Source organism: Sitophilus oryzae, unplaced genomic scaffold (genome assembly GCF_002938485.1).
Source record: "Sitophilus oryzae breed Bouriz unplaced genomic scaffold, Soryzae_2.0 scaffold_1449_pilon_pilon, whole genome shotgun sequence".
NCBI classification, from domain to species: domain Eukaryota; kingdom Metazoa; phylum Arthropoda; class Insecta; order Coleoptera; family Curculionidae; genus Sitophilus; species Sitophilus oryzae.
This window is the reverse complement of record NW_022146114.1, coordinates 1,129,456-1,150,881: the sequence shown is the minus strand read 5'-3', so window position 1 is coordinate 1,150,881 and position 21,426 is coordinate 1,129,456. Positions and strand designations below refer to the sequence as shown.

The 21,426-nt window shown below is 34.3% G+C and overlaps 1 protein-coding gene across 1 annotated transcript in view; it reads right to left on the bottom strand.

Moving 5' to 3' along the window:
• LOC115877399 (transcription factor collier) overlaps positions 1-21,426 on the bottom strand; it is a 243,901-nt gene that overhangs the window by 170,515 nt on the left and 51,960 nt on the right. The window contains exon 5 of the mRNA XM_030893548.1: positions 17,572-17,627. Coding sequence (XP_030749408.1) covers positions 17,572-17,627 — 56 coding nt within the window. The remainder of the gene's footprint in view (positions 1-17,571; positions 17,628-21,426) is intronic.

The following is a 21,426-nucleotide window of genomic DNA, read 5'->3' as shown; positions in this document are numbered from 1 at the left end:
AGGGTATTGAATAAGTATAATCTAGTTACCCACTTGGGTTTGACAAATCATTACCTACCTTTTGTGAAAATTTTATTGGGGTGTACCAAAAATGGAATTTTGCGGCCTTACTTTTTTGTTGCCGTTACAATTTAATACGGCTTTTGTTTTAAATTTTGGTTGCTATAATGTAAATGGACATCTTTTGACATACATATAATTGTGCCTCTCTGCTTATCTCCGCTCATCCCTGATAAAATTATATTTTCACTTTTTTTTATCTAATTTTATTTTTTTAATTCTGTTTATTTTTATAATTTAATTTATTTCTATTTTGTTTTTGGGGTCGCACCACTCTGGTACTTTGTATCATTGTATCGGTTTTTTAATCGCGGTGCGATCCTTTTAGACACACATTTTAGTAGTTGTAAAATTCATATAGGTATATAATAAATATACATATAATAATACAGTTTTTATCAAAAATATGTGAAGTCTACAAATATTAGTTTTTGGTAAAATATTGTGTTACTAGGTTAAAATAACTATTTTATTTTGTTATTATAGAGGGAGTCTCATTCACCGGAGATGAACAAGGTTTGGAACATGATATTGAAAGTGCATTTACTATTACACCCAAAATTTGATATTTTATTTAATAAAATAAAGTAAAAAACGCTTATTGATTTTTTTAATCGTTATTCTTATGTGAAAAGCCATCTTATAATAAAAAATTATGCCGGTTTTTATTTATTTCGCTATCCTCCCTCAACTTATTTTTTTCCTATTAATATCCTCCCTCAACTTTTTACAATGCGACAAATATGTAAGTGTTATTATTATTTTTTTAAATTTATTAAACATTATTTTAATTTCCTTAAAATACTGTCGGTCGATCGGCACGCCACTGGAAATTGACTTCAACCGTCTAATCTTTGTAAACAACTACATTGTTGCCGTTGCGCCGATACCCTATTCCCTTGTTTGTCCATTCTCTCTCGCACTCGTTGATTTTCGCAAACCAATGTGCAATGAAGGTTTACAGCATTTTATGAATGGATCGTTGTATCTCCCGGGTTTAAATATCTTTGCATGGAACTTACTAATACTATATGTCGCCATAAGATCGAAAAAAATATGTCAGTATTGAAGGGCTTGAAAATGAAGATCACTGTCATTTTATATTTATTCTTTTAACCGCTTTCAGGTGTTTAGACATTTTGTAAATATAAAATGTATGGGAGGAGGGTTAATCACCGCTATCTTAGTGTATCTTTCTTCAGTTATAACTCATCATACAGTCTCAGGGCTTTGACAAATGTGACGGTTTTGCCCGGGTTAGTTCTCCATCTCCGATATCGATGGTACCAAAGTTTACGGCATAAATGGTTGTTGTCTCGGTGTACTGATTGATGATGTGTTTTCGTGTTTCCTCATTGTCTCCACAGAATATGCATTCTCCGTTGTTTCTTAGCTTCATTCTACTGAGGTGTTCATTGAGGTGACAATGTCATGTTACAAACCCCGTTAAAATCCGACGATGGGTCCCATGGGTCTTACTTTAAATCAATGAAAATCCTTGACTTTTCTCTGTCGTGAGTTCAGAGAAATTTCTTCGAGTGTCTTAGACCGTTGGAGGATTCCCATTCCAGGCAGAACGGTTCTGGTCCAGTTAGTGAAGTGTACGCTCCTTTTGTAGCTAAATCGTTTGATTTTTCATTGCTTTCTATCCCTTGGTGCGCTGGCACCCAGAGTAGGAAAACAACATTATGTGAAAGATTGGAATGTGTTGTCGTGTGATCCTAACTTCTAAAGCGGGTTGTGATCATTTGATTAATGTCTCATTCTCACTATACTTTGGAGAACCATTTTATCAGATTTGAAACGCTATTCGTACTCAGTTTTGAGAAAATTTCAGAACCCGTTAGTTTAGCAGCCAGAGCATTAAAATGTAGAATGTTCGGGAGGGGAGTTAATCACTGCGACCTTACAGATCTATTGTGTATCCCAATTTCATGATCCCATTTCTCCATCTCCGATATCAGTCGTACCAAAATTTATGGCATGAAAGGTTGTCGTTTCGATACACACAGTGATCGCCATCCGCCATCCGAGATTTTCTAAATTTCTGGTTAGCCTTTGGTTTAGGATGTCGAAGTAATATGACCTTTCTCCAAATTACGTATTTCCTCCTTCAAATATCTATTAGTTTAAATTTGGAAGGCTTAGGCCTGTAGAAGGAGAGATTAGCTTACTATTTCACAAATGAATCAACTGTTTCATTAACATGAATACTACCCAGATTATATTCACTTTACCAAGACTGGTCGGTTGTTTAAAAAATATCTTCTAAACATCGGTTACTCCCTAACGTCACATGCTAATGCCTCGAAAAAGTTCAGGTGGTAAATTAGTGTTTGATTTTGTTTTATTGGTGGCATATAAAATATTACGAAAATATTCTACGTAAAATAAATCATAAGTCGTATTGGTTAAAAAAATTAAGTTATCCACTACAATTGATTTATCTGACAAATTCTGCAGAATAATCCAATAGCATCAGTTTCACAGACGACTATAAAATTTACATTTAGCCGCTATTTATAATAAACAAGATTAACAAAGGGTGTCAATTCAAATTTGTAATCGAGTTATATGCGATAGAATTTTAATGCAGACTTGTGTTTAGCGTAGCGTTTAGTTTGTTGACGGATTGTAAATATTAAAAATCACTAGATTTTACACGAATTCTATTGATTTGTGTTTTAAATATATTATAATATTTTTAATAATTTGTTTTAACAAACATAATGATGAGTTTTTGTTGTTAAATTGACAAATACATTTATTTCGTCAGTAAACAAACATGAAGTTGTAATTACAGCATTTTCAATAATATCGCTTTTTTTTCTATCTCTTTAATAATCCGTTCTTTTCTGCATCTTAGCACAATCAGAACACGAATAGATAATTACTACAATAGAACTAACAGTAGACTACGAGTTACTTAATGGTAGCTTATTGTGACAATTGAAACACAGTAGCCCTTATAATAGAGTACTTAATGCTAAATTAATGCTTGCATAAAGTAACAATGGCGAATATGGTGTTCTCGGGTTTTATGATTAAAACGGCATTTCAGAAGGAAAGAACAGTTTGAAAATGATAGTGTGACTTGCAGATAAAATCCGAACCTCGCGGTTAATAATAATTATCAAGTACTCAAATTAAGTACAAAGATATAAATAAATATTGATGAAACTTGAAATGTCAAAAAAAGCAGAGAAATAAAAATTTCAGTTGTAAAAACATTTGAAGTAGACGATCGTATTTTTTCCTGCTTTTACATTCTTGTTGAACAAGCCTCAGAGGATAGATCAAGATATATGATTATTCCAGGATAAACATGCCAGATCTATAAGATCTTGGAGGCATATCAAACCTCTTAAATTACCTATATCAGGAGGCTATATATTTTTTTACTTCTGTATTCCGCTAAACTGGGAAACTTATCGTGGATATTTTGCTGTTTCTTTGTCTGATTAATGTCTCATTCTCACTATACTTTGGAGAACCATTTTATCAGATTTGAAACGCTATTCGTACTCAGTTTTGAGAAAATTTCAGAACCCGTTAGTTTAGCAGCCAGAGCATTAAAATGTAGAATGTTCGGGAGGGGAGTTAATCACTGCGACCTTACAGATCTATTGTGTATCCCACTTTCATGATCCCATTTCTCCATCTCCGATATCAGTCGTACCAAAATTTATGGCATGAAAGGTTGTCGTTTCGATACACACAGTGATGAGGTGTTCTGGTGGTTTCTCATTTTCAATCTACTGCGGTGTTCGTTAATGAGAAAGTGTCTTGTTAAAAACTCCGTGACAATCCGAAGATTGTACTTACTTAAATCAAGAAAATTTTTTGATCTTTCTCCATCGTGGGAAGCAGAATGGTTCTAGTTCATTTAGTGCAGTGTTCGCTCCTTTTTCTGCTAGATCGTTTGTTTTTTCACTGCCTTCTATCTCTTGGTGGGCTGGTACCCAGAATAGGACGACTTTATTTTCTTTATCTAATTTGTTCAACTTCCCTGGGCATTCTTGGATCAACTTCAAATTGATGGTTACTGAGTTGGTCGCTTTGGTTAGTGCAGCTTGACTATCGGATAAAATAGCTATTTCCAGTTTCCGATAGTTCCTATCTAAGCTTGGCCGAACCTTTCGATAGCGTAGATTTCTGCCTGAAGGATGCTGGAGTAGGTGCCTGTTGGTTCGGAGTATCTAGTTTTCGGCACAAATACTCGCATTCCTATCCCTTCTTTGATTTTGGAAGCATCAGTTTACCACATTATGGTATGGTCTTACTTACTTATTTGCTGAGCAAACTTTCTCTTTTCGAATCCTTTTTATACCAATACAATACTGCATTGGGCAAGAGTACTACAATCAATACTACAGTGAGGTATTTCTCAAAGTTGAATATTCTTGGTATGTCCTCCATCAGAACATTAACATGTATTGTTAATTTTTGATAGCAGTTTAAGCTTCGGGCAAATTGGCTCTAAAATAGTTTTGGAAATTGTTATTTGCTTTCGTTTGTTAACAGATACTTGACAGGGACCAATCAGCCAATATATGGATCGAAGTTAAAAATGTAAAAATGTTTACAAATGCTCCAGCTATGTTTCTGCCAGGTGTTTCTGCCATCTATCCATATGCATTCCTACGTATCGTGGTAATGTCGTGTGGAATTTGTTGTCTGTTTAGTGGATTGGTGTGCAAACGGCTTTTCTCAGGGTGAAAGCAACATGGATTGATTTGCTTTGGCTTTATTCTCCATATTTAGATACAGAATGTTGGCTAGATACTGAAGATAAAATTTTATTTTTGTGGAGAGTCTCCATTTCCAAAACTCATTTACTGTTAATAATTATCATAAAATAATATAGCCTAGTTAAGTACTAATAGCCTAATAAGTTCAAGTTTTTAGAGTGCTTTATTCCACATAAACAGAATCATACCGGTTTCTGTTAAAATTCTCCAAAAAGACGTACTATAAGAAAAGTGACCGATAGGCATAAGGAAATATTTCAAAGATAAATTCAGATGATACCGAAGAATAATAAAAGAGACATTTAGCAAAATGAAATATTATATAAATCCCCTGATTTATGTTTTTATGGAACGATAACGTTGCATAATGCCGCTGCATATTAAGCGTTGTTACCCGTGTTTGATGATCGGCTCGACCCGATTTGCGATAAGGAAACAGCGAGGGCGCGACCATCCCGCCACCGTTTCTTCTTTGCCAAGCCACGCGGCGTCCACGTGGCACGGTAATCGAGGTCCGTCCTATCTGGGGGCCCTTTTGGCGAGCAGCGCGGCCCTTATCGGGCGAGCGGAGGTGATTATGTCGCAGAATGGGTTTTCTGTTTGAGTTCGATCATCGGACTGGATTAAATATTGGACCGCAGTATTGAAAGATGATGGGTTTTGTGATGGTAATAGTGAAGAGAAATGGGTTTTTAATGGGGGTAAAATATGGGATGCAATAGATGTAACAATCTAGTAGTATCTACACTATACTAAAACTTATAATAAGGTACTTATATTAAATTGGCTGTGTCTTTATCATATTCATTTTTACAGGTGATTTAAGTTCATTCATGAATTTATGTATCAATGATGAATTTATGTATCAACATCTCATAGTAAAATTATAGACCTGCTTTTTTTACTTATTTTGCTGTAATAATATCATGGAAAAGATACAATACTGCTTTTAGTCATAATTATTAAGATATAAGTAATGTCACACACACACACACACACACACAATTTAAAACATATATACAGTCTTAAATAAGTGCAAATATTTTCAGGGCTGGTAGATCTCGATAAAAGAAACCTCTTTACCGTTTTCCAAATAAGTCCAAAATAACCGAGTTATTTTACTTTGAAAATTTCCTAAAAATAATATTTTTTGCTTAAATTTTGGGAACACTAGATATTTTCTAGGTTTTCTTTCTTGTAAATTTAATCGACTACCTATGTTGCCATATTATCAAGGAATTATGTTTTTTAACTAAAAACTAAAAAAAATCAAACATTTTTTTTTCGCGAAAGAAACTCATAATCGTGTTTCTGGGGTGGAAATATACTACTTCTAAAAATATTTGCACTTATTATTAAGACTCACCCTGTATATTTAGGCAAAACAAACTATAAAAACAACACCCCTCCCTATCCCTACACCCCACACTTAAATTATGTCATAAACTATTTCTAATAACTGATCAATTTAAATGGACAACTAATCTAATAACTGATCAATTTAAAAGGATAACCTAACAACAAAAACATATTTTTGTTTTTTATGTTCCAGGAATCATGCATCTCTAATTGGACTTCGATCGTTCCTCCATATTATTTTTTGAATACAGAAAATATTTTTATTTTTTTCTTGGTAAAATTTAGTAAAACATAATCCTGTTTACAATGTCCTTTTTGACGTTTAAACTACTCAACTAACGTTAAAATTAATTTTTCTCGAAATATTCATTTTGTGACTTATATCGTTATTCCCTGTGGTCTTCATTTGATTTCGATTGATCGTGCGCAGAAGTATAGTACACAACCATGTTTGAGACCAGCTGGAAATCAACGATCAGCAAAAACCAATTTACAACCAGTTAAATAAGGCGTTATCCTACCTCCACCTATGTTTATTTTATTTGAATTATCAAAATTAAGGACCCTAATTGAAGCAAAAAAAGTAGGTAATTTCTGTCAACTTCACCCAATGTTAATACAGGGTTTCTCACCGTAGCCCTTCGTTAGAAGTTTTTGAGGCTAGAAAAAACTTAGAAGTTTGAAATTTTGAGACTTAGGGTTATTTAAAATTTCCTTTGATTTAAAAATATTTTCAAGGTCATACCACTTCCGGTTACACCGGAAGTCGCCATTAACTTCCTTATTTCAAATGGAACAACCTGTATATTATTTAATTTTTGGATTTCTCAGAAAATTTTATGATGAGCTTCATTAGACTTCCCTATACCTATTTTCAACTGTTTCTCAGTTATCTTGATTTATTTGAAAATTTTTACATTTTTACCCCTATTTTTAGCAGTGGGTCTTTTACTCATTTTGCATTGGTGATAAACGCTTCTGCGGTAAACTGGAGCAGAGGTCTAATACTTTCGAAGTCCATATTGACAACTAATTTATCTCATACAGGGTGTCCAAAATTCAATAACTTCAGTCATTCAATAACTGATTAGATTATTTTCAAACCCAAAAAAAGACCATTTTTCAAAGGAGACACCCTATATTTTTCGATGGTTGGATGCAGAATTACAATTCTGCATCGATTTACTATAACTTTCCCTATACCCATTTTCAACGGTTTTCTTTTTTAATCCGTATATTTTACCTTAATTCAATTTTGGCAGAATCATTGACAATATCGTTTGTGTTTTTTAAAATAAAATAATTATACTGAAATAATGAAATTGAATGTAATTAGAACATACGAACAAAACAGGAACAAAACAGAAAGTGAAAACGTATAAAATATAACATAACATAACAAAACAAACGTACTATAACAGTAACGGTGAGGCATTAATTATTAACACTAGACGTTGAGTGTATCGCTATACATAATAAAAAAAAGAAAGTAAAAACACAATAATTACAAAAATTATTGTTCGAAGTGACTGAAACTACACTAGTTCTATGAGCGAAAATTTTGTAATTATTGAGTATTTTTATTATTGTAGGGACACACTAACGTCTATTATGCATCGATTTCTTATGCCTCACCCTATACCCATTTTGAAAATACGTTTGTTTTGTTATGTTATGATATATTTTATACGTTTTCACTTTCGCTTTGTTCCTGTTTTGTTCGTATGTTCTAATTACATTCAATTTCTTTACTTTAACATAATTATTTTCTTTTAAAAAACACAAACGATATTGTCGATTCTGCCAAAATTTGAATTAAAGTAAAAAATACGAATTAACAAGAAAACTGATGATTGAAAATGGGTATGGAAAGATTAAGCTATGGATGCAAGTAAATTCTGCATCCAATATCACTATAAGAATATCATTTGAAACGACTATTTGGTTGAAAATAATCTAATCGAGACCATCAAAACTTGGACACCCTGTATCAAGTAATTGTCCATATAGTTTCGAAAATGGTAGTGCTTCGATTACTGCAAGCATTATCACCAGTTAAATAAGTAAAAAGACCGACTGTTAAAAAAACCGTTCAAAAATGGTGAAAGAAGAGATAATGGAATGAATGCAAAAATTAAATTCTGCATCAACTATCGAAAAAATATATATTTCCGAGATACCCATAGAGAACATCGTAGAAAACTCACCCTGTATGTTTTTAACATACTCAATTACACGACTTGTTATATTTCTATTTGTACATTATAAACATTATACAGATCGTACGGTGAATAGTTCTGACTGACAAGCAGGAAACCGTTAGCAAGCAACGGATGTCAATGTTAGTCGAGAACTATTATAATATAATAAATTAACTATTTTGAGTTTGAAAATAATCTAATCAGTTATCAAATTTTGGACACCCCTGTAGGCAATAAATTAATTGTCAATATGGATTTCGAAAGTATTAGTCCTCTGCTTCGGTTTGCCGCAGAAGCGTTTATCACCGATTCAAAATGAGTAAAGACCGACTGTTAAAAAATAGGGTAAGTCTGTAAACATTTTCAAATAAAATCAAGATATCTGAGAAAACAGTTGAAAAAACTGGAAATAGGAAACCTAATGAAACTCATCATAATATTTTTCTTAGAAATCCAAAATAAAATAATATACAGGGTGTTCCATTTAAAATAAGGTAATAGCGACTTTCAGTAACCAACCAGATATGCAGTTCTGAAATATTTTAAATGAAAGGTTAAATAACCCTAAGTCTCAAAATGTCTTCTTCTTCTTCTTTTTTTATGATGGCTCTGCTACAAGGCAACCGCCAGCTCAATTTGGGAGTGACCAAGATGTTGACTGGCTCTAAACCATATCAAGGCCACTGATTCTTATCTGAGTAAAATGTATAATGGGTAAATTTTAATATAACTAACTTCTATGAAGGTAACCTGTGACCTGTGACTGTAAAATGTTATTATTATTTATTAAATGTATAAATGACGTGCTGAAAGGAAGATTATATCACACACAAAGGCACATAGGATAGAGGTCACACAAACAGACTGCATTCGAAAACTGAAACAAAAAGAAAATAAAAAATAGAAAGTTGAGCATTATAATTTAATTCTATAAACTTCTAAGTTTTTCCTAACCTCAAAAACTTCTAACGAACGGCTACGGTGAGAAACCCTTATAGTAATGTGAAAAGAGTATGAAATCTTTGACCCATTTAAATACCCTCTAAAGATGTTGTCTTTATATTTTTCCTTTTAAAATCCTAGTAAACTTCTAATATATTTTAGACTATTAAAAGTTATAAAAAAGGAATACATTCTTGCTGAGAATTCCAACTAAACAGAGAAAACCTAACCTAACAGAACGGTTAATTGGCCGAACTCGTTCCAAAAATTCCCCGAAGGCGTCTCCATCCATATCGTTCAGTCTTAATTCTTCCCTTCGGTGAAATGACAATTCGTCGCTAATCCAGTTTGGTGTGTTCGTTTGGCCATACCCTCCTCCTAATTTGATTAGCACTATATGTCCTTAACTGCGCCGAGGTAAAATGAGGCTTCAGAAAAAGCAGAGAAAACGTGGAAGAACGTAAGAATAAACACCAATAAAGCAAAACAAAAAATCCTTGTAATCCCTGTATTATTATCAATATTATTTTATTATTAATTTATTATAAGTTAATTAATTAATTTTAGAAATTCTGAAGTTCTTAGGACAAGATAATTTATTAACCAACAGTTCATCATCATCATTATCAGCTTATTCAACCATTTCCAATTATGGTGTACCCTCCCTCACATACTGTATTTGTAGATGGGCTTATTGTTGTCTATTGTTGGCTATACGGGCCCAAGTTATCCTTGCTAATTTCCTAATATCACGGTCCCATCTCAGGTTCGGTCTTCTTCTAGGTCTCTTAATTCCTCCTGGGCACCATGCTGTAATTTTTGTGGTCCATCTGTTGTCCGTTCTTCTAGCCAGGTGTCCTGCCCATTGCCATTTGAGGGATTTGACTCTGTGGATGACATCTATTACTTGGGTCTTTTGTCGGATCTACTCTATTCTTTTACGGTCTCTCTTGGTTATTTCCGGCATATTTCGTTCCATTGAGCATTGTGCGTCCTGCAGTTTCCTTATGATGTTCGTTTTAAGTGTCCAGGTTTCGCATGCATAGGTCATCACTTCTTTTTTAGATAAAGTGGCATTATAGATTTGAATATGATCGAGTTTCTTCCAAAAATACTCCATGCTAACTTAATTCTGTTGATTTCTGGTAATAGATAGCCCAAGCTGTGTTCCAGTGTTATTTATTTGAATATCTTTTCTTTCTACTAGTTCGTTGTATGTACATTACTTTAGTTTTTGCTAAATTCACTTTAAGACCCACTTTATTGCCGACTGTATTTAGTTCATTAATTTGTGCTTCAGGACTATTGGCAATTACTATGTCATTCAACGAATCTTCGATGGTTAAGATATTCTCCATGTGTTTTCAATCCTTTGTTGATCCAGTTCAGTTGACGCAAGATTTCTTCTAATGTTGCTGTAATCAGATTTGGGGATATCACGCCTCCCTGTCGTACTCCTTTGCCAGTTGGTAACTCTGGGGTTATTTTATGTATCATTACTCTTGCTTTGTCTTCTTTGTATACCGGGTGCGTCTCAAAATTGGCTCACCTCTATAACTTTCTTATTTTTTCAGATAAAACAAGATTTGGCATGTCAGTATATGACATAAATCGGGATTGATTGTCGTATTCAATTGTTTTCGGTCACTTTTGGTTTCACCGGAAATTACTACAACTTTAGATTATTAAATGGCACCCTCGGTAGTTTTTTACTTTATTCAATAAAAAATGACACTCCGAATCGAATGACATATCATATGTCAACTTTTGACATCGTCACTCAAAAACAAATTGTATTTTAAATTTATATTTAGAGTGCCATGGCTGTGTTAAAAACACTAATTTTTAATCAAGGAGCCTTGGAAAAATAGATTTGATCGCCTAATGTTTTTAGTATCTTGTCCTGTCCGCGGCCAGTTAAAAGATGCCCAAATCGTATTTTTAATGATATCTCAATTTTTCAAATGAAACGAGGGTGGCTCATATCTTCAAAAAGATCTGGAGAAACAGAACATACGACAAACTACAAGCTTAAACAATTCATACGTTAAATCAATCATCTATTATAGCTGACTTCGTTTATTGTTAACACACAGTCTCGGTAAAATTAATGAACTCGATGCGGAAACGCAAATTTATGAATTTATTAACACTTAAGCGGCGGTAATTTGTCGGCTGGTCGTTAAAAATTGCCTCTAACGAAATCAGTTTCGTAAAAGCGACGGAATTTGCCGACGCCGAAGAGTCGAGAAGCCCCAACCTCCACAGTTCTAAAGGGGAGAGAAGAGGAAAAAAGAAAAGGCGAAGGTAGAAGTGTGTGAGAGAGAGAGAGAAAGAGAGGGAGTTGACGGGCGCTTAACTTCTTAAATTTAATTTTAGTCAATCATCCGCGCGAATTTAATTTTCCGTCTTGGTGTCTGTTTCGTCGCGATCTTTCGCCTCGCAAGTCGATTCTCGCTTCTCCTCTTCTCGCCTTTAATTCGCCTGTTTAAGCTCTGTCGGAAAGTTTAAATTTGCTTGTTTGGATACTAATTCGGCGATATGGATTTTTGTTGCTTAATTCTCGGTGTTTAATGTATTTTCAATCCAATTAATTTGTATTAAAAAAGGTTCAGCAGTTCAGAATTACTGTTTCTTCAGTTTCAATTGTACGAGCATCTATAGAAATTTTCTCGTTGTTTACAGATTCTTCATCTTACAGATCTGTGCTCTATAGAGACCGTATAGATATCCATAGACCTCAAATTGTTAATCAACCTTAGAAGTGGTAATTCTACTTCCTTGAGAGAAACTAGTTTCTTAGTTCTAGTTCTTCCAGAGGAATAGTTCCTTGAACTAGTTCTTTAGTTCACAATAGTTCCCGACTAACATTGACATCCCCGTTGCTTGCTAATGGGTTTCGTTGTCAGTCAGAACTATTCACCGTATGATCTGTATAATGTTTATAATGTACAAATAGAAATATAACAAGACGTGTAATTGCGTATGTTAAAAACATATAAATAGGTAAGTTTTGTTGCAGATAAAAAAAATAAAAAAGAAACTCAAATTAAAGTTTAAAAAAACTATATCACATATCAATTGCATTTTCTCTCACTTCAAGCTTTTGTTTTAGTCTAAAAATTCAGAATATCTACTTCGTTTTATAAGATATTGCGTAATTCTAGGGACTTAAAGTGAAACATTCCCATAAAATATTCAAAGAACAAACTAAAAATCAAACTAAATATCGACAATTTTCTGTGGTAATTACGCCGGGTGTGGCAATAGACAAGGCCGAATCCATCGTTGTCGCCTGGTATATATCTCGAATCTGCTAAGTGAATAGATTCCCGTAAACTAGTGTTTTAATTAGTTTCTCTCAGTTCTTTCGGTTCGGGATAGGTAACATACGGCTGGCACTCTCCTCTTCCGCCTAGCATCGGGCTACGATCGCGCTGGCCGATCCGCGCATATTATTATCAGTCACAGTCTCGATCCCGGAATAGGTCCTGAGGAACTAGTTCCTTGAGAAATCGGGAACTAGTTCCCTTCATTCCGGGTCGGAATAGTTCATTGGAATTAGTTCGTTCACGAACTACACACCTCTAATCAACCTTATAATGATATATGACTGTATAATATACAAATATAGAACCATTAGCAAATTTCTATATTTCCACTATAAGTAAAATATCTCTCATATATAATATCCGTTATAAGGTACCTATACAGACCTAAAGGTTTTAAAATTTAAAATGTTCGGGAAAGAATCGCTTCTCCGAAACTGAACCGATTTATCACGAAGTTTTCGCAACAGATTACGTCAAACATACCGGGTGTTCCGACTCGTTAAAATCGCATTAAAAAGTAAAATTTCATATCGAGTTTAAAAGTTGGAGAGCGTATAATGCTAATCTAATAGATCCCCGGGGAAATCGGCCCGCGTGCAAAGATTGACGCGTGCCGGATCCCACTATGTTTCGCGATGTATGAAAGCCGTCCGTGATTTAGATGTCTGATCTTGTGCATAAGATGAAAAGTATGTATTATAGTATAGAATTCAACCTATTAAGATGATGGTGATCAAAGATTAAAAAATGTCTAGACCTCTGTGGCGGATTCATCTCTCCAAAAACTTCCTTTGTGGGTATTTCGCCACTGCAAGAAAATCATTGTCAGCAGTTAGGTTTACTGATAAACAAATTTGCATAATGAACAAAAAATGCTTAACGTTTTGGTAAGTTTATCTCTTTCCGTCGACGGAAGCGAAAAGTATTTAAAATATTTAAATGCAACTATTCCAGAACACTTTAGTTTTTTTAACAGATACCCCGTAAAAAAGGAGACATAGCAGACCTGGAAAATTACAGACCAATTAGCCTTCTTAACCATCTTTATAAACTAAATACCCGAATTATAACAAATAGACTAGGGGCAAAATCCGTTCCGAATTTACCAACGATCATCTGCAGTGTTTAAAAACCTTAATAGAAAAAAACATCGAATACAATCGTTCCCTAGGACTGATATTTGTCGATTTTAAAAAAGCGTTCGATACGGTAGAATTACCGGCCATCCTAACAGCGCTACAAGAATGTAGAATCGACCATCGATATTGTAACATAATAAAAAACATATATGACAATGCTACAACAACTGTAAATCTACATTCCACAACTAGCCAGATAAAAATAAAAAGGGGAGTTAGGCAGGGCGATACCATGTCGCCATAATTGTTTATTACTGTTCTTGAGCATGCATTCAAAATGCTGGCGTGGCAACAAAAAGGAATAGTTCTCGATGGAGAAGACTCAACCACCTACGTTTTGCGGATGATATCGTTATAGTGTCAGATAGTCTGGGAGAGATCAAAGACATGCTTCAAGAACTTAACAATGCATTATGCGAGATTGGATTAACAATAAATTTTGACAAGACTAAGATAATGACTAATATAGTGCCCAGCGAACACATTCAAATTCACAACAACAGAATAGAATTAGTCCACAAATATGTATACTTGAGCCATGAGATCAAAATAAGCAGAGATAACCAAGCCTGTGAACTGGTTAGACGAATTACCTTGGGATGGGCGGTTTACGGAAAAATGAGGGACATCTTTAGAGCAAATATCCCAATACACCTGAAAAGAAAGGCATTTAACCAATGTATCCTCCCGGTTTAGACCTATGGCGCAGAGACACTCACTCTAACAAAAGCAACCGCAGAAAAATTGAGAGTGACACAGAGGCGGATGGAGAGATCTATGGTTGGCCTGACTTTAAAAGATCGAGTAAGAAATGAAGAAATACGCCGACGTACGGGAGTGGATGACATTATCCAGCGAATCACAAAACAAAAGTGGAGATGGGCTGGACACATTGCTAGAATGGCAGACGGGAGATGGACCAAAAGACTTATAGAGTGGAGAGCCGACAAGCGTAGCCAAGGCAGACCTCCCACCCGATGGACCGACGACCTGAAACGAATAACAACTAACTGGATTGCAACAGCAAAAAACCGCGAGAACTGGAGACGTTTAGAGGAGGCCTATGTTCAACTATGGATGTGAAAGGGGGCTGCGTGATGATGATGATGATGATGACCCCGTATCGGTTCACAAAAACCGTTGACAACGTAGACAACGGTTTTTGTAGACGAAAAAGACCAAATTTGTTGATCAGTAAACCTAACTGCTGACAATTAGTCTGCGTTGGATTAACGCAGCAGTGTTTACAAACAATTACTATTTTATTTTGTAGATTTTCTTGCAGTGGCAAAATACCCATATAGGAATTTTTTGGAGATATCCAAAATCTTAGAGTATATACCCCATGTTAGAGAAAAGAAGCTTGGTTTTTCTAGTCGTGCATTTTACTTCAATATTTTTTTACATACTCTCTAACTAAAGCCTAAGACGAATAACCTTGCCTTGAAATGAAATTTTTGAAGTTTTGGAGAGTAGGTTAATTTATTGCTTTTTTAAACCCTACGCTTGTAATATGCCTAACGTCAATTTAACAAATATCAAAAAATGGAAAGTAAAATATTCAACGGTATTAAGAAGGTAAACGTTCGAAAAATATTTGAATTTTGAATTATTACAGAAATAGGACTCGATATCTAATATAATATAAATAATACAAAAAAACAAGAATTAATCGGTTTAAAACGTTCTACGTCTTCCGATGCCATCTCTCCATGCCTGTCTGTCTCTCCATGCACCGTCTCCGAGAGATCTTTCCTCCATAAATGTGTCAATCCCTTCCTGCCAACTTCTTCTCGGTCTATCCGGTTTTCTTCTTCCTGCAGGTTTTCAGTTTATAATTTGCTTTGGGATTCTTATTTCTGCCATTCTTTGGACATGCCCGTACCATATGAGTTGACTGTTCTTTATGTCGTCCACTATCGTATGTTTAACTTCCATAATCTCTCTTATGCGTTCATTAGTTATTCGCTCGAGTCTTGATTTGCCTGCTGATCTTCTCCAAAAATCCATCTCTGTAGCTTCCAGCATTCGTTTTGTTGTTTCCTTAATTGGCCACATCTCACAGCTGTACGTGGTTATATTCTTTATGATGGTATTGTGTATTAGAGTTTTGTTCTTGTTGTTTATGCTTCTGTCCCACAGTATCCCATTCAATACCGTGATAACATTCCTTCCAAGTTGCTTTCGTTTTTTAATTGCTCTATCCAACAGTCCATCATTTGTGATTTGCATACCCAAATATTTGCATTTTGTGCAGCACTTAATTTTCTTCCCTTTTTCTAGTATTTATTGTATAGGCTTTTTGTTCTCCTCCGATACACACATAAATAATACCATAATACCTAAAATTATATAACGAGAATTAGCTAGAAGAAAGCAAATGCTCCAAATGCTTCCCTCAGAAATTTGAGCCTTATCTTAATTGGTGAATGCACAGTACATGCAGATATAGATCTAGATTGTATGGGGTGGGGGAAGTGACAGTGGGTCACAGTGACCTTATAGATCTATTGCTTCCCTCTTTCTTGAGTTATAACTCATCGTAGAGGCTTAGTGCTTTGAAAAAATCAGTATCTAATACGGTTTTACGAATATCATTTCTACGATCGAAAGTTCTGAGAAATTTCATTGAGTATCTTACACCTTTAGAGGATTCCCATTCAAGGTTACGGATGGAGTTTTCCAGGTTCATGAAATCCGCTTTAAGTTGGTTTCCACTTGAGAAGCAGAATGGTTCTGATCCCGTTAGTGGGAGCGTTCGCTTTTTATTTAGCTAGATCGTTTGCTTTTTCAATGCCTTCTATCCCTTGGTAAGCTGTCACGTAGAGTAGGACGACTTTTTTTTTACTTACTTATTTTTTTTGGCTAATTTACATCTTCTCTAGATATTCTTTTGCCAACTTCAAATTGATAATTACTGAATCGCTTTTGCCATTCACGAATTAATAGAATCATATCAGTTCCATCTGCTGTAGGCCAAGTTTTCCTTTTCGGCAAATGTGTGAGATTTTTTTCGTATTAACTGATACAAAATAATAACTAGTTTTTTAAGCTGGACTAATTTAATAGCTATGTTGTAATAACGTTACACAGTGTCACAGCCACTTAGATTTTAGAATATAATCAAGATATACCCAAATTAAGAAAATAATGAGGTAATTAAAGTTTTTTCTGAGGGGTAGACAGCCTTAATAGTAAAGTATTGTGAACAGAAGTGAATACTCCGCTGAATATCGAAATAATAAACTGGGTGCTCCATTTAAAAGAAAAAATTAACTTGCTCTTAGTGTCGTAAGTGTCCAAGTTCAATATTAATGTTGTACCCTGTACAACTTTTCGAGTAAAATTTTAATTTAATTTGACGAATACTGCTTATTTTAACTAAGTAATATTAGGCTAAACAGAGTAAAGTAATTAATGTTTACGCTTCATTTTTAGAAAATGTTGAAATATGTCAAAAACGTTATATTTTAATCGTATGCTCTTTCTTTTTCGTTTAATAAAACTCACCTTATTTTTCCCTACAGTCCGAAAGTTAATAGGGTGTTCCATTAAAAACAAAACTCTGGTGCATACATTTTTGAGAGCACTCTGTAGAATACTTTGCGAATATTTCAATACAAACTGTTGTTCTTCTCAGAGCTAATGGAGGCACTATCCTCTGTATTATGGTAATAGTAATCATACTGATATCATATATATATTTTTCTTAATTTTATTAAAAAAAGAAAAGTTTATCCCTAATTTCCCATAAATAAAACCGATAAACTATAAAAGTTAAACTCACCTGTTTCGTTACCGAATCGATAAGCCTGACGTAGATATCCTGTTCTTGCCTGATTCCTGCAACAGAAAACAAGAACAATGTCGTTAGTTGGCACGAGACAGTGTATACGAGCGTCGTAAAGTCATTTTATTGCTTCTGATCAAAGTTCGAGACCTTATATTCGGCTGGAATGTTGTTCGGAAATATCCGAAATGGGCGGATGTTGAATAAATGATAACTTCCTATACCAGTGTATATAGTTTCTTAAAGTGCAACTTTAATATCTATGAATTAATTATCAAATATTTTAACTTTTTGAATCCCGTATCTCAAGAGCATTTTGCTCACATTTTTAGAGTTATGGTTGTGAAAATGTCTCCTAAAAATTTCCACTTTTAGTTTGACAAATGTGCTACTCTTAACCATATTACGTTTAAATTTACTAGTGGATTTGTTGATACGAATACACTAAACGAACACTAATACAACCAGAGAATATAGAAGTAAAATTATAAAAACACTAGTGAATAAAACTTTAAGATTGGAATATTTTACACAACCATCACTTTTTGGCAAACTTTGAAAATTTTATAGCTGTAATTGAAATTTTTAATTTTTTTTGGATTTTATGGATTTAGAACACATAATATATGCCTTTTATTTTATACAGGGTTCGGCAATAGCGAGTCGGGCATCTGTATCTCCTAGAATAAAAAAAACTTGATCACTTTACTTGATCACTTTACTTGATCACTTTACATAATCCTAAGATATGAGTAAATATGTTTCGATAATTTCAGTGGTATTAATAAATAAATAAAGAATATATATTCTTCAGCTTTTTTTAAAATTATTAAAAATACAAGAAATGTCCTGAAATCAAAACTATATTAGGTATTTACTTTAGATGGTCTATACTTAAATTTGCTAAAAATATTGTAATCGTAAATCATACAGTGTGTTCAAAATTCTACGCCATACTTTCTAAAATACAAAATAATTTTTCTTTGTTTTTTTTTTAAATGGAACAAAAGAAACCTGTATATTATTTTTTTGTTAGATGTTAGTAGAGAGTTAAAAAATTAACGATTTTTGTATTTGAAGTATTTCAAAATTTTTAATGGTTTCGCAGATACACGCGGTATCATTGCATATGGCTTTTTCAATGGTAAAATACGAGAAAAAAAATATTGGGTGGCTTTGATAAAAATTTACTATGGAAAATGCCATATGAAATATAAAACCGCGAATATCTGCGAAACCGTTAAACATTTTGAAATACTCTAAATACAAAAAATAATAATTCTCTATCTATTGAAAAAACAATATACAGGGTGTCCCATTTTAAAAAAGGGAGAAAAATTATTTTATATTTTAGAAAGTTTGGCGTAGGATTTTGAACATCCTGTGTGATTTACGATTACCATATTTATAGCACAGACCATAAAGTAAATACCTAATCTATATTAGGTCAAAACTATTTTTGATTTCAGGACACTTCTTCTATTTTTAATAATTTTTTTAAGAAAGGCTGAAAATATATATTTTTTATTTATTTATTAGTATCTCTGAAACTATCGAAACATATTTACTCATATTTTAGGATTATGTAAAGTGATCTGAAAGGAAGCTAAAATTGCAATAATATACAGGGGGTTCCATAAAAAAATCAACCCAATCATCTCATAGTTTTTTGAGCTACCCTATAGAAGTTAAAATATTTCCTTGAAATACATCCCCGTACATACTTTAGGTTAAACAAAATTTCAAAGTTTTTTTTATTCTAGGAGCTACAGATGCCCGACGCACTATTGCCGGATCCTGTATCATTTTATACTACAAATCCGCTTTTTATTCTAAATAATCAGGAATTAATATCAGAAAAGCTCGAACTTTACTACAAGATCCAAAATATGGACACTGAACAATTCGGCGAAAAAAAAAACGACACAAAGACTGTCATCTGCTGGCGATGTTAATACGATGAGCAAATCTGTCCAGTACTTAAAAAGAATGTTTTAGTGTGTTGTGGTTTCTTTCTATATTTTTCTTCCTCGATGGTCTACTAAAAAGTTTACCACTGCAAATAACTGTATATTGTAAACATTTCAAAATTCCAAAAAAATCGAACAAGGCTCATATTCAAGCTTCATTACCTCGGTTAGACCTATAAACGAGCGACACCCAACGCGGCACCGAAGCCTAAAAGATTTTCCGAGCGACGCCTATAGATAATTTAACGAAACACACCGTCAGATCGGTCCTATATCTCATTTACTGGTGCGCACCTCGCCCGGACCCAAAGGACCACTATTCTCCTCCTTATTTGTAATAAAATAACTCCGGTGAACGCTCTCGAAGGAAGGATCGAAGGAATAACGTTCGGAACGACATCGGTGTGGCGGCGGCGGCGGCGGTGCTGAAATGGAGTTTTAGCCGTGAACAGTTTTCTCGTGGGATTGTTTTTGTTTATTTGTTTTTTGTCACCTTTGTTTTATCGTCGATTTACTGAACATCATGTATATTTCTTAATACTTGATTGGCACCTTTTGGATTCCCTTAGTAATTTCTTGAAGATTAAAAAATTATATGTGAAGACGCACTTTTTTTTTAAATTTTGTACACCGCTCCAATATGGGCAAAGGCACTGGAGGTTAAAAAGAAAAACAGAAACTTCAGTTCAGCGACGCAGCGCCTTGAGAGTCGTTTCTGCCTACAGAACTGTAGCAGAGCAAGCGATATGCGTAATCGCAGGTATACTACCAATATACCTGGTAGTAAAGGAAAGAGCTTACATATACGATCAGAAAACTAGAGGAAGAACAGATAAGGCTGGCAAAGAAGACACAGGGGCAAAGAAGATGGGATGAGACGTACGGTGGAATCCCGAATATAAGAAGATGGACTGAACGAAAGCACGGACAGGTAGACTATTACCTTTCCCAGATATTTAGCGGTTACGGAGCTTTCGAACACTATATATTTTCAAGAAAAGAGCTAGTGCGGCCTGTAAATATTGCAGCAGTGCCATCGACGATGTCAGTCACACAGTTTTTGAATACTCGGCCTGAGAACCAGGTAGATTAAAGATCAAAAGGATTTTTAAGGTAGCCTTAAGAAGAAAACCTAATACCCTCTATTCTGGGGGACGAAGATATATGGCGTGGCATTTATATCACAAATTGTGCGACAGAAAGAGCTTGATCAACGAAGGCATCTGCGCAGAAGTAATGCGTGAGTAGTTCCAGCGCAGTTTGTCAACCAAATAGGGTGGAATTTTTTTAGTCGGTAGGAATCCGGCACACCTCGGTCGCTAGAACAACAGACCAGACGGCTAAAAAGATTTTTTACCATTTAACCAGAAAAAAAAACAAAATAATTTATATTAAATTGGCTTATGATAATTCGCTATGATAGTTCACAAGTTTTCACGCTGACATTTATTAAAGGTGAGGCCCCCTTTGTGAGAGATGTCAGGGTCTACTGACAGTTGCCCATATCCTTGTAGAATTGTCCTAATATAGGAATAGTCTTTATCTCAATAGCTCTCTAACCAACATTTTTTCGACATGGGAAATATCAAAAGTATTCGCCTTTTTGATATTATCGACATTACTTCAAGATTTATAGACATTACTTCAGGAAATAAATTACAACTACAGTAAACACCAACAAACTAAAAAAAGATCCAGTGAATATGAACAGCTGCTGGACAGCAGGCTACCTGAAGAAGGAACAAACACACAACGGCTCGTGGACACTGTAGTAAACTGTGCAAAAGAAATCGGGTGCCCACAGTGGCGTAACAAAGATAATAAACTGACTGATGAGACGAAAGCACTTCTCAAGAAAAGAAGAAAAATGAAAACCGAGAGT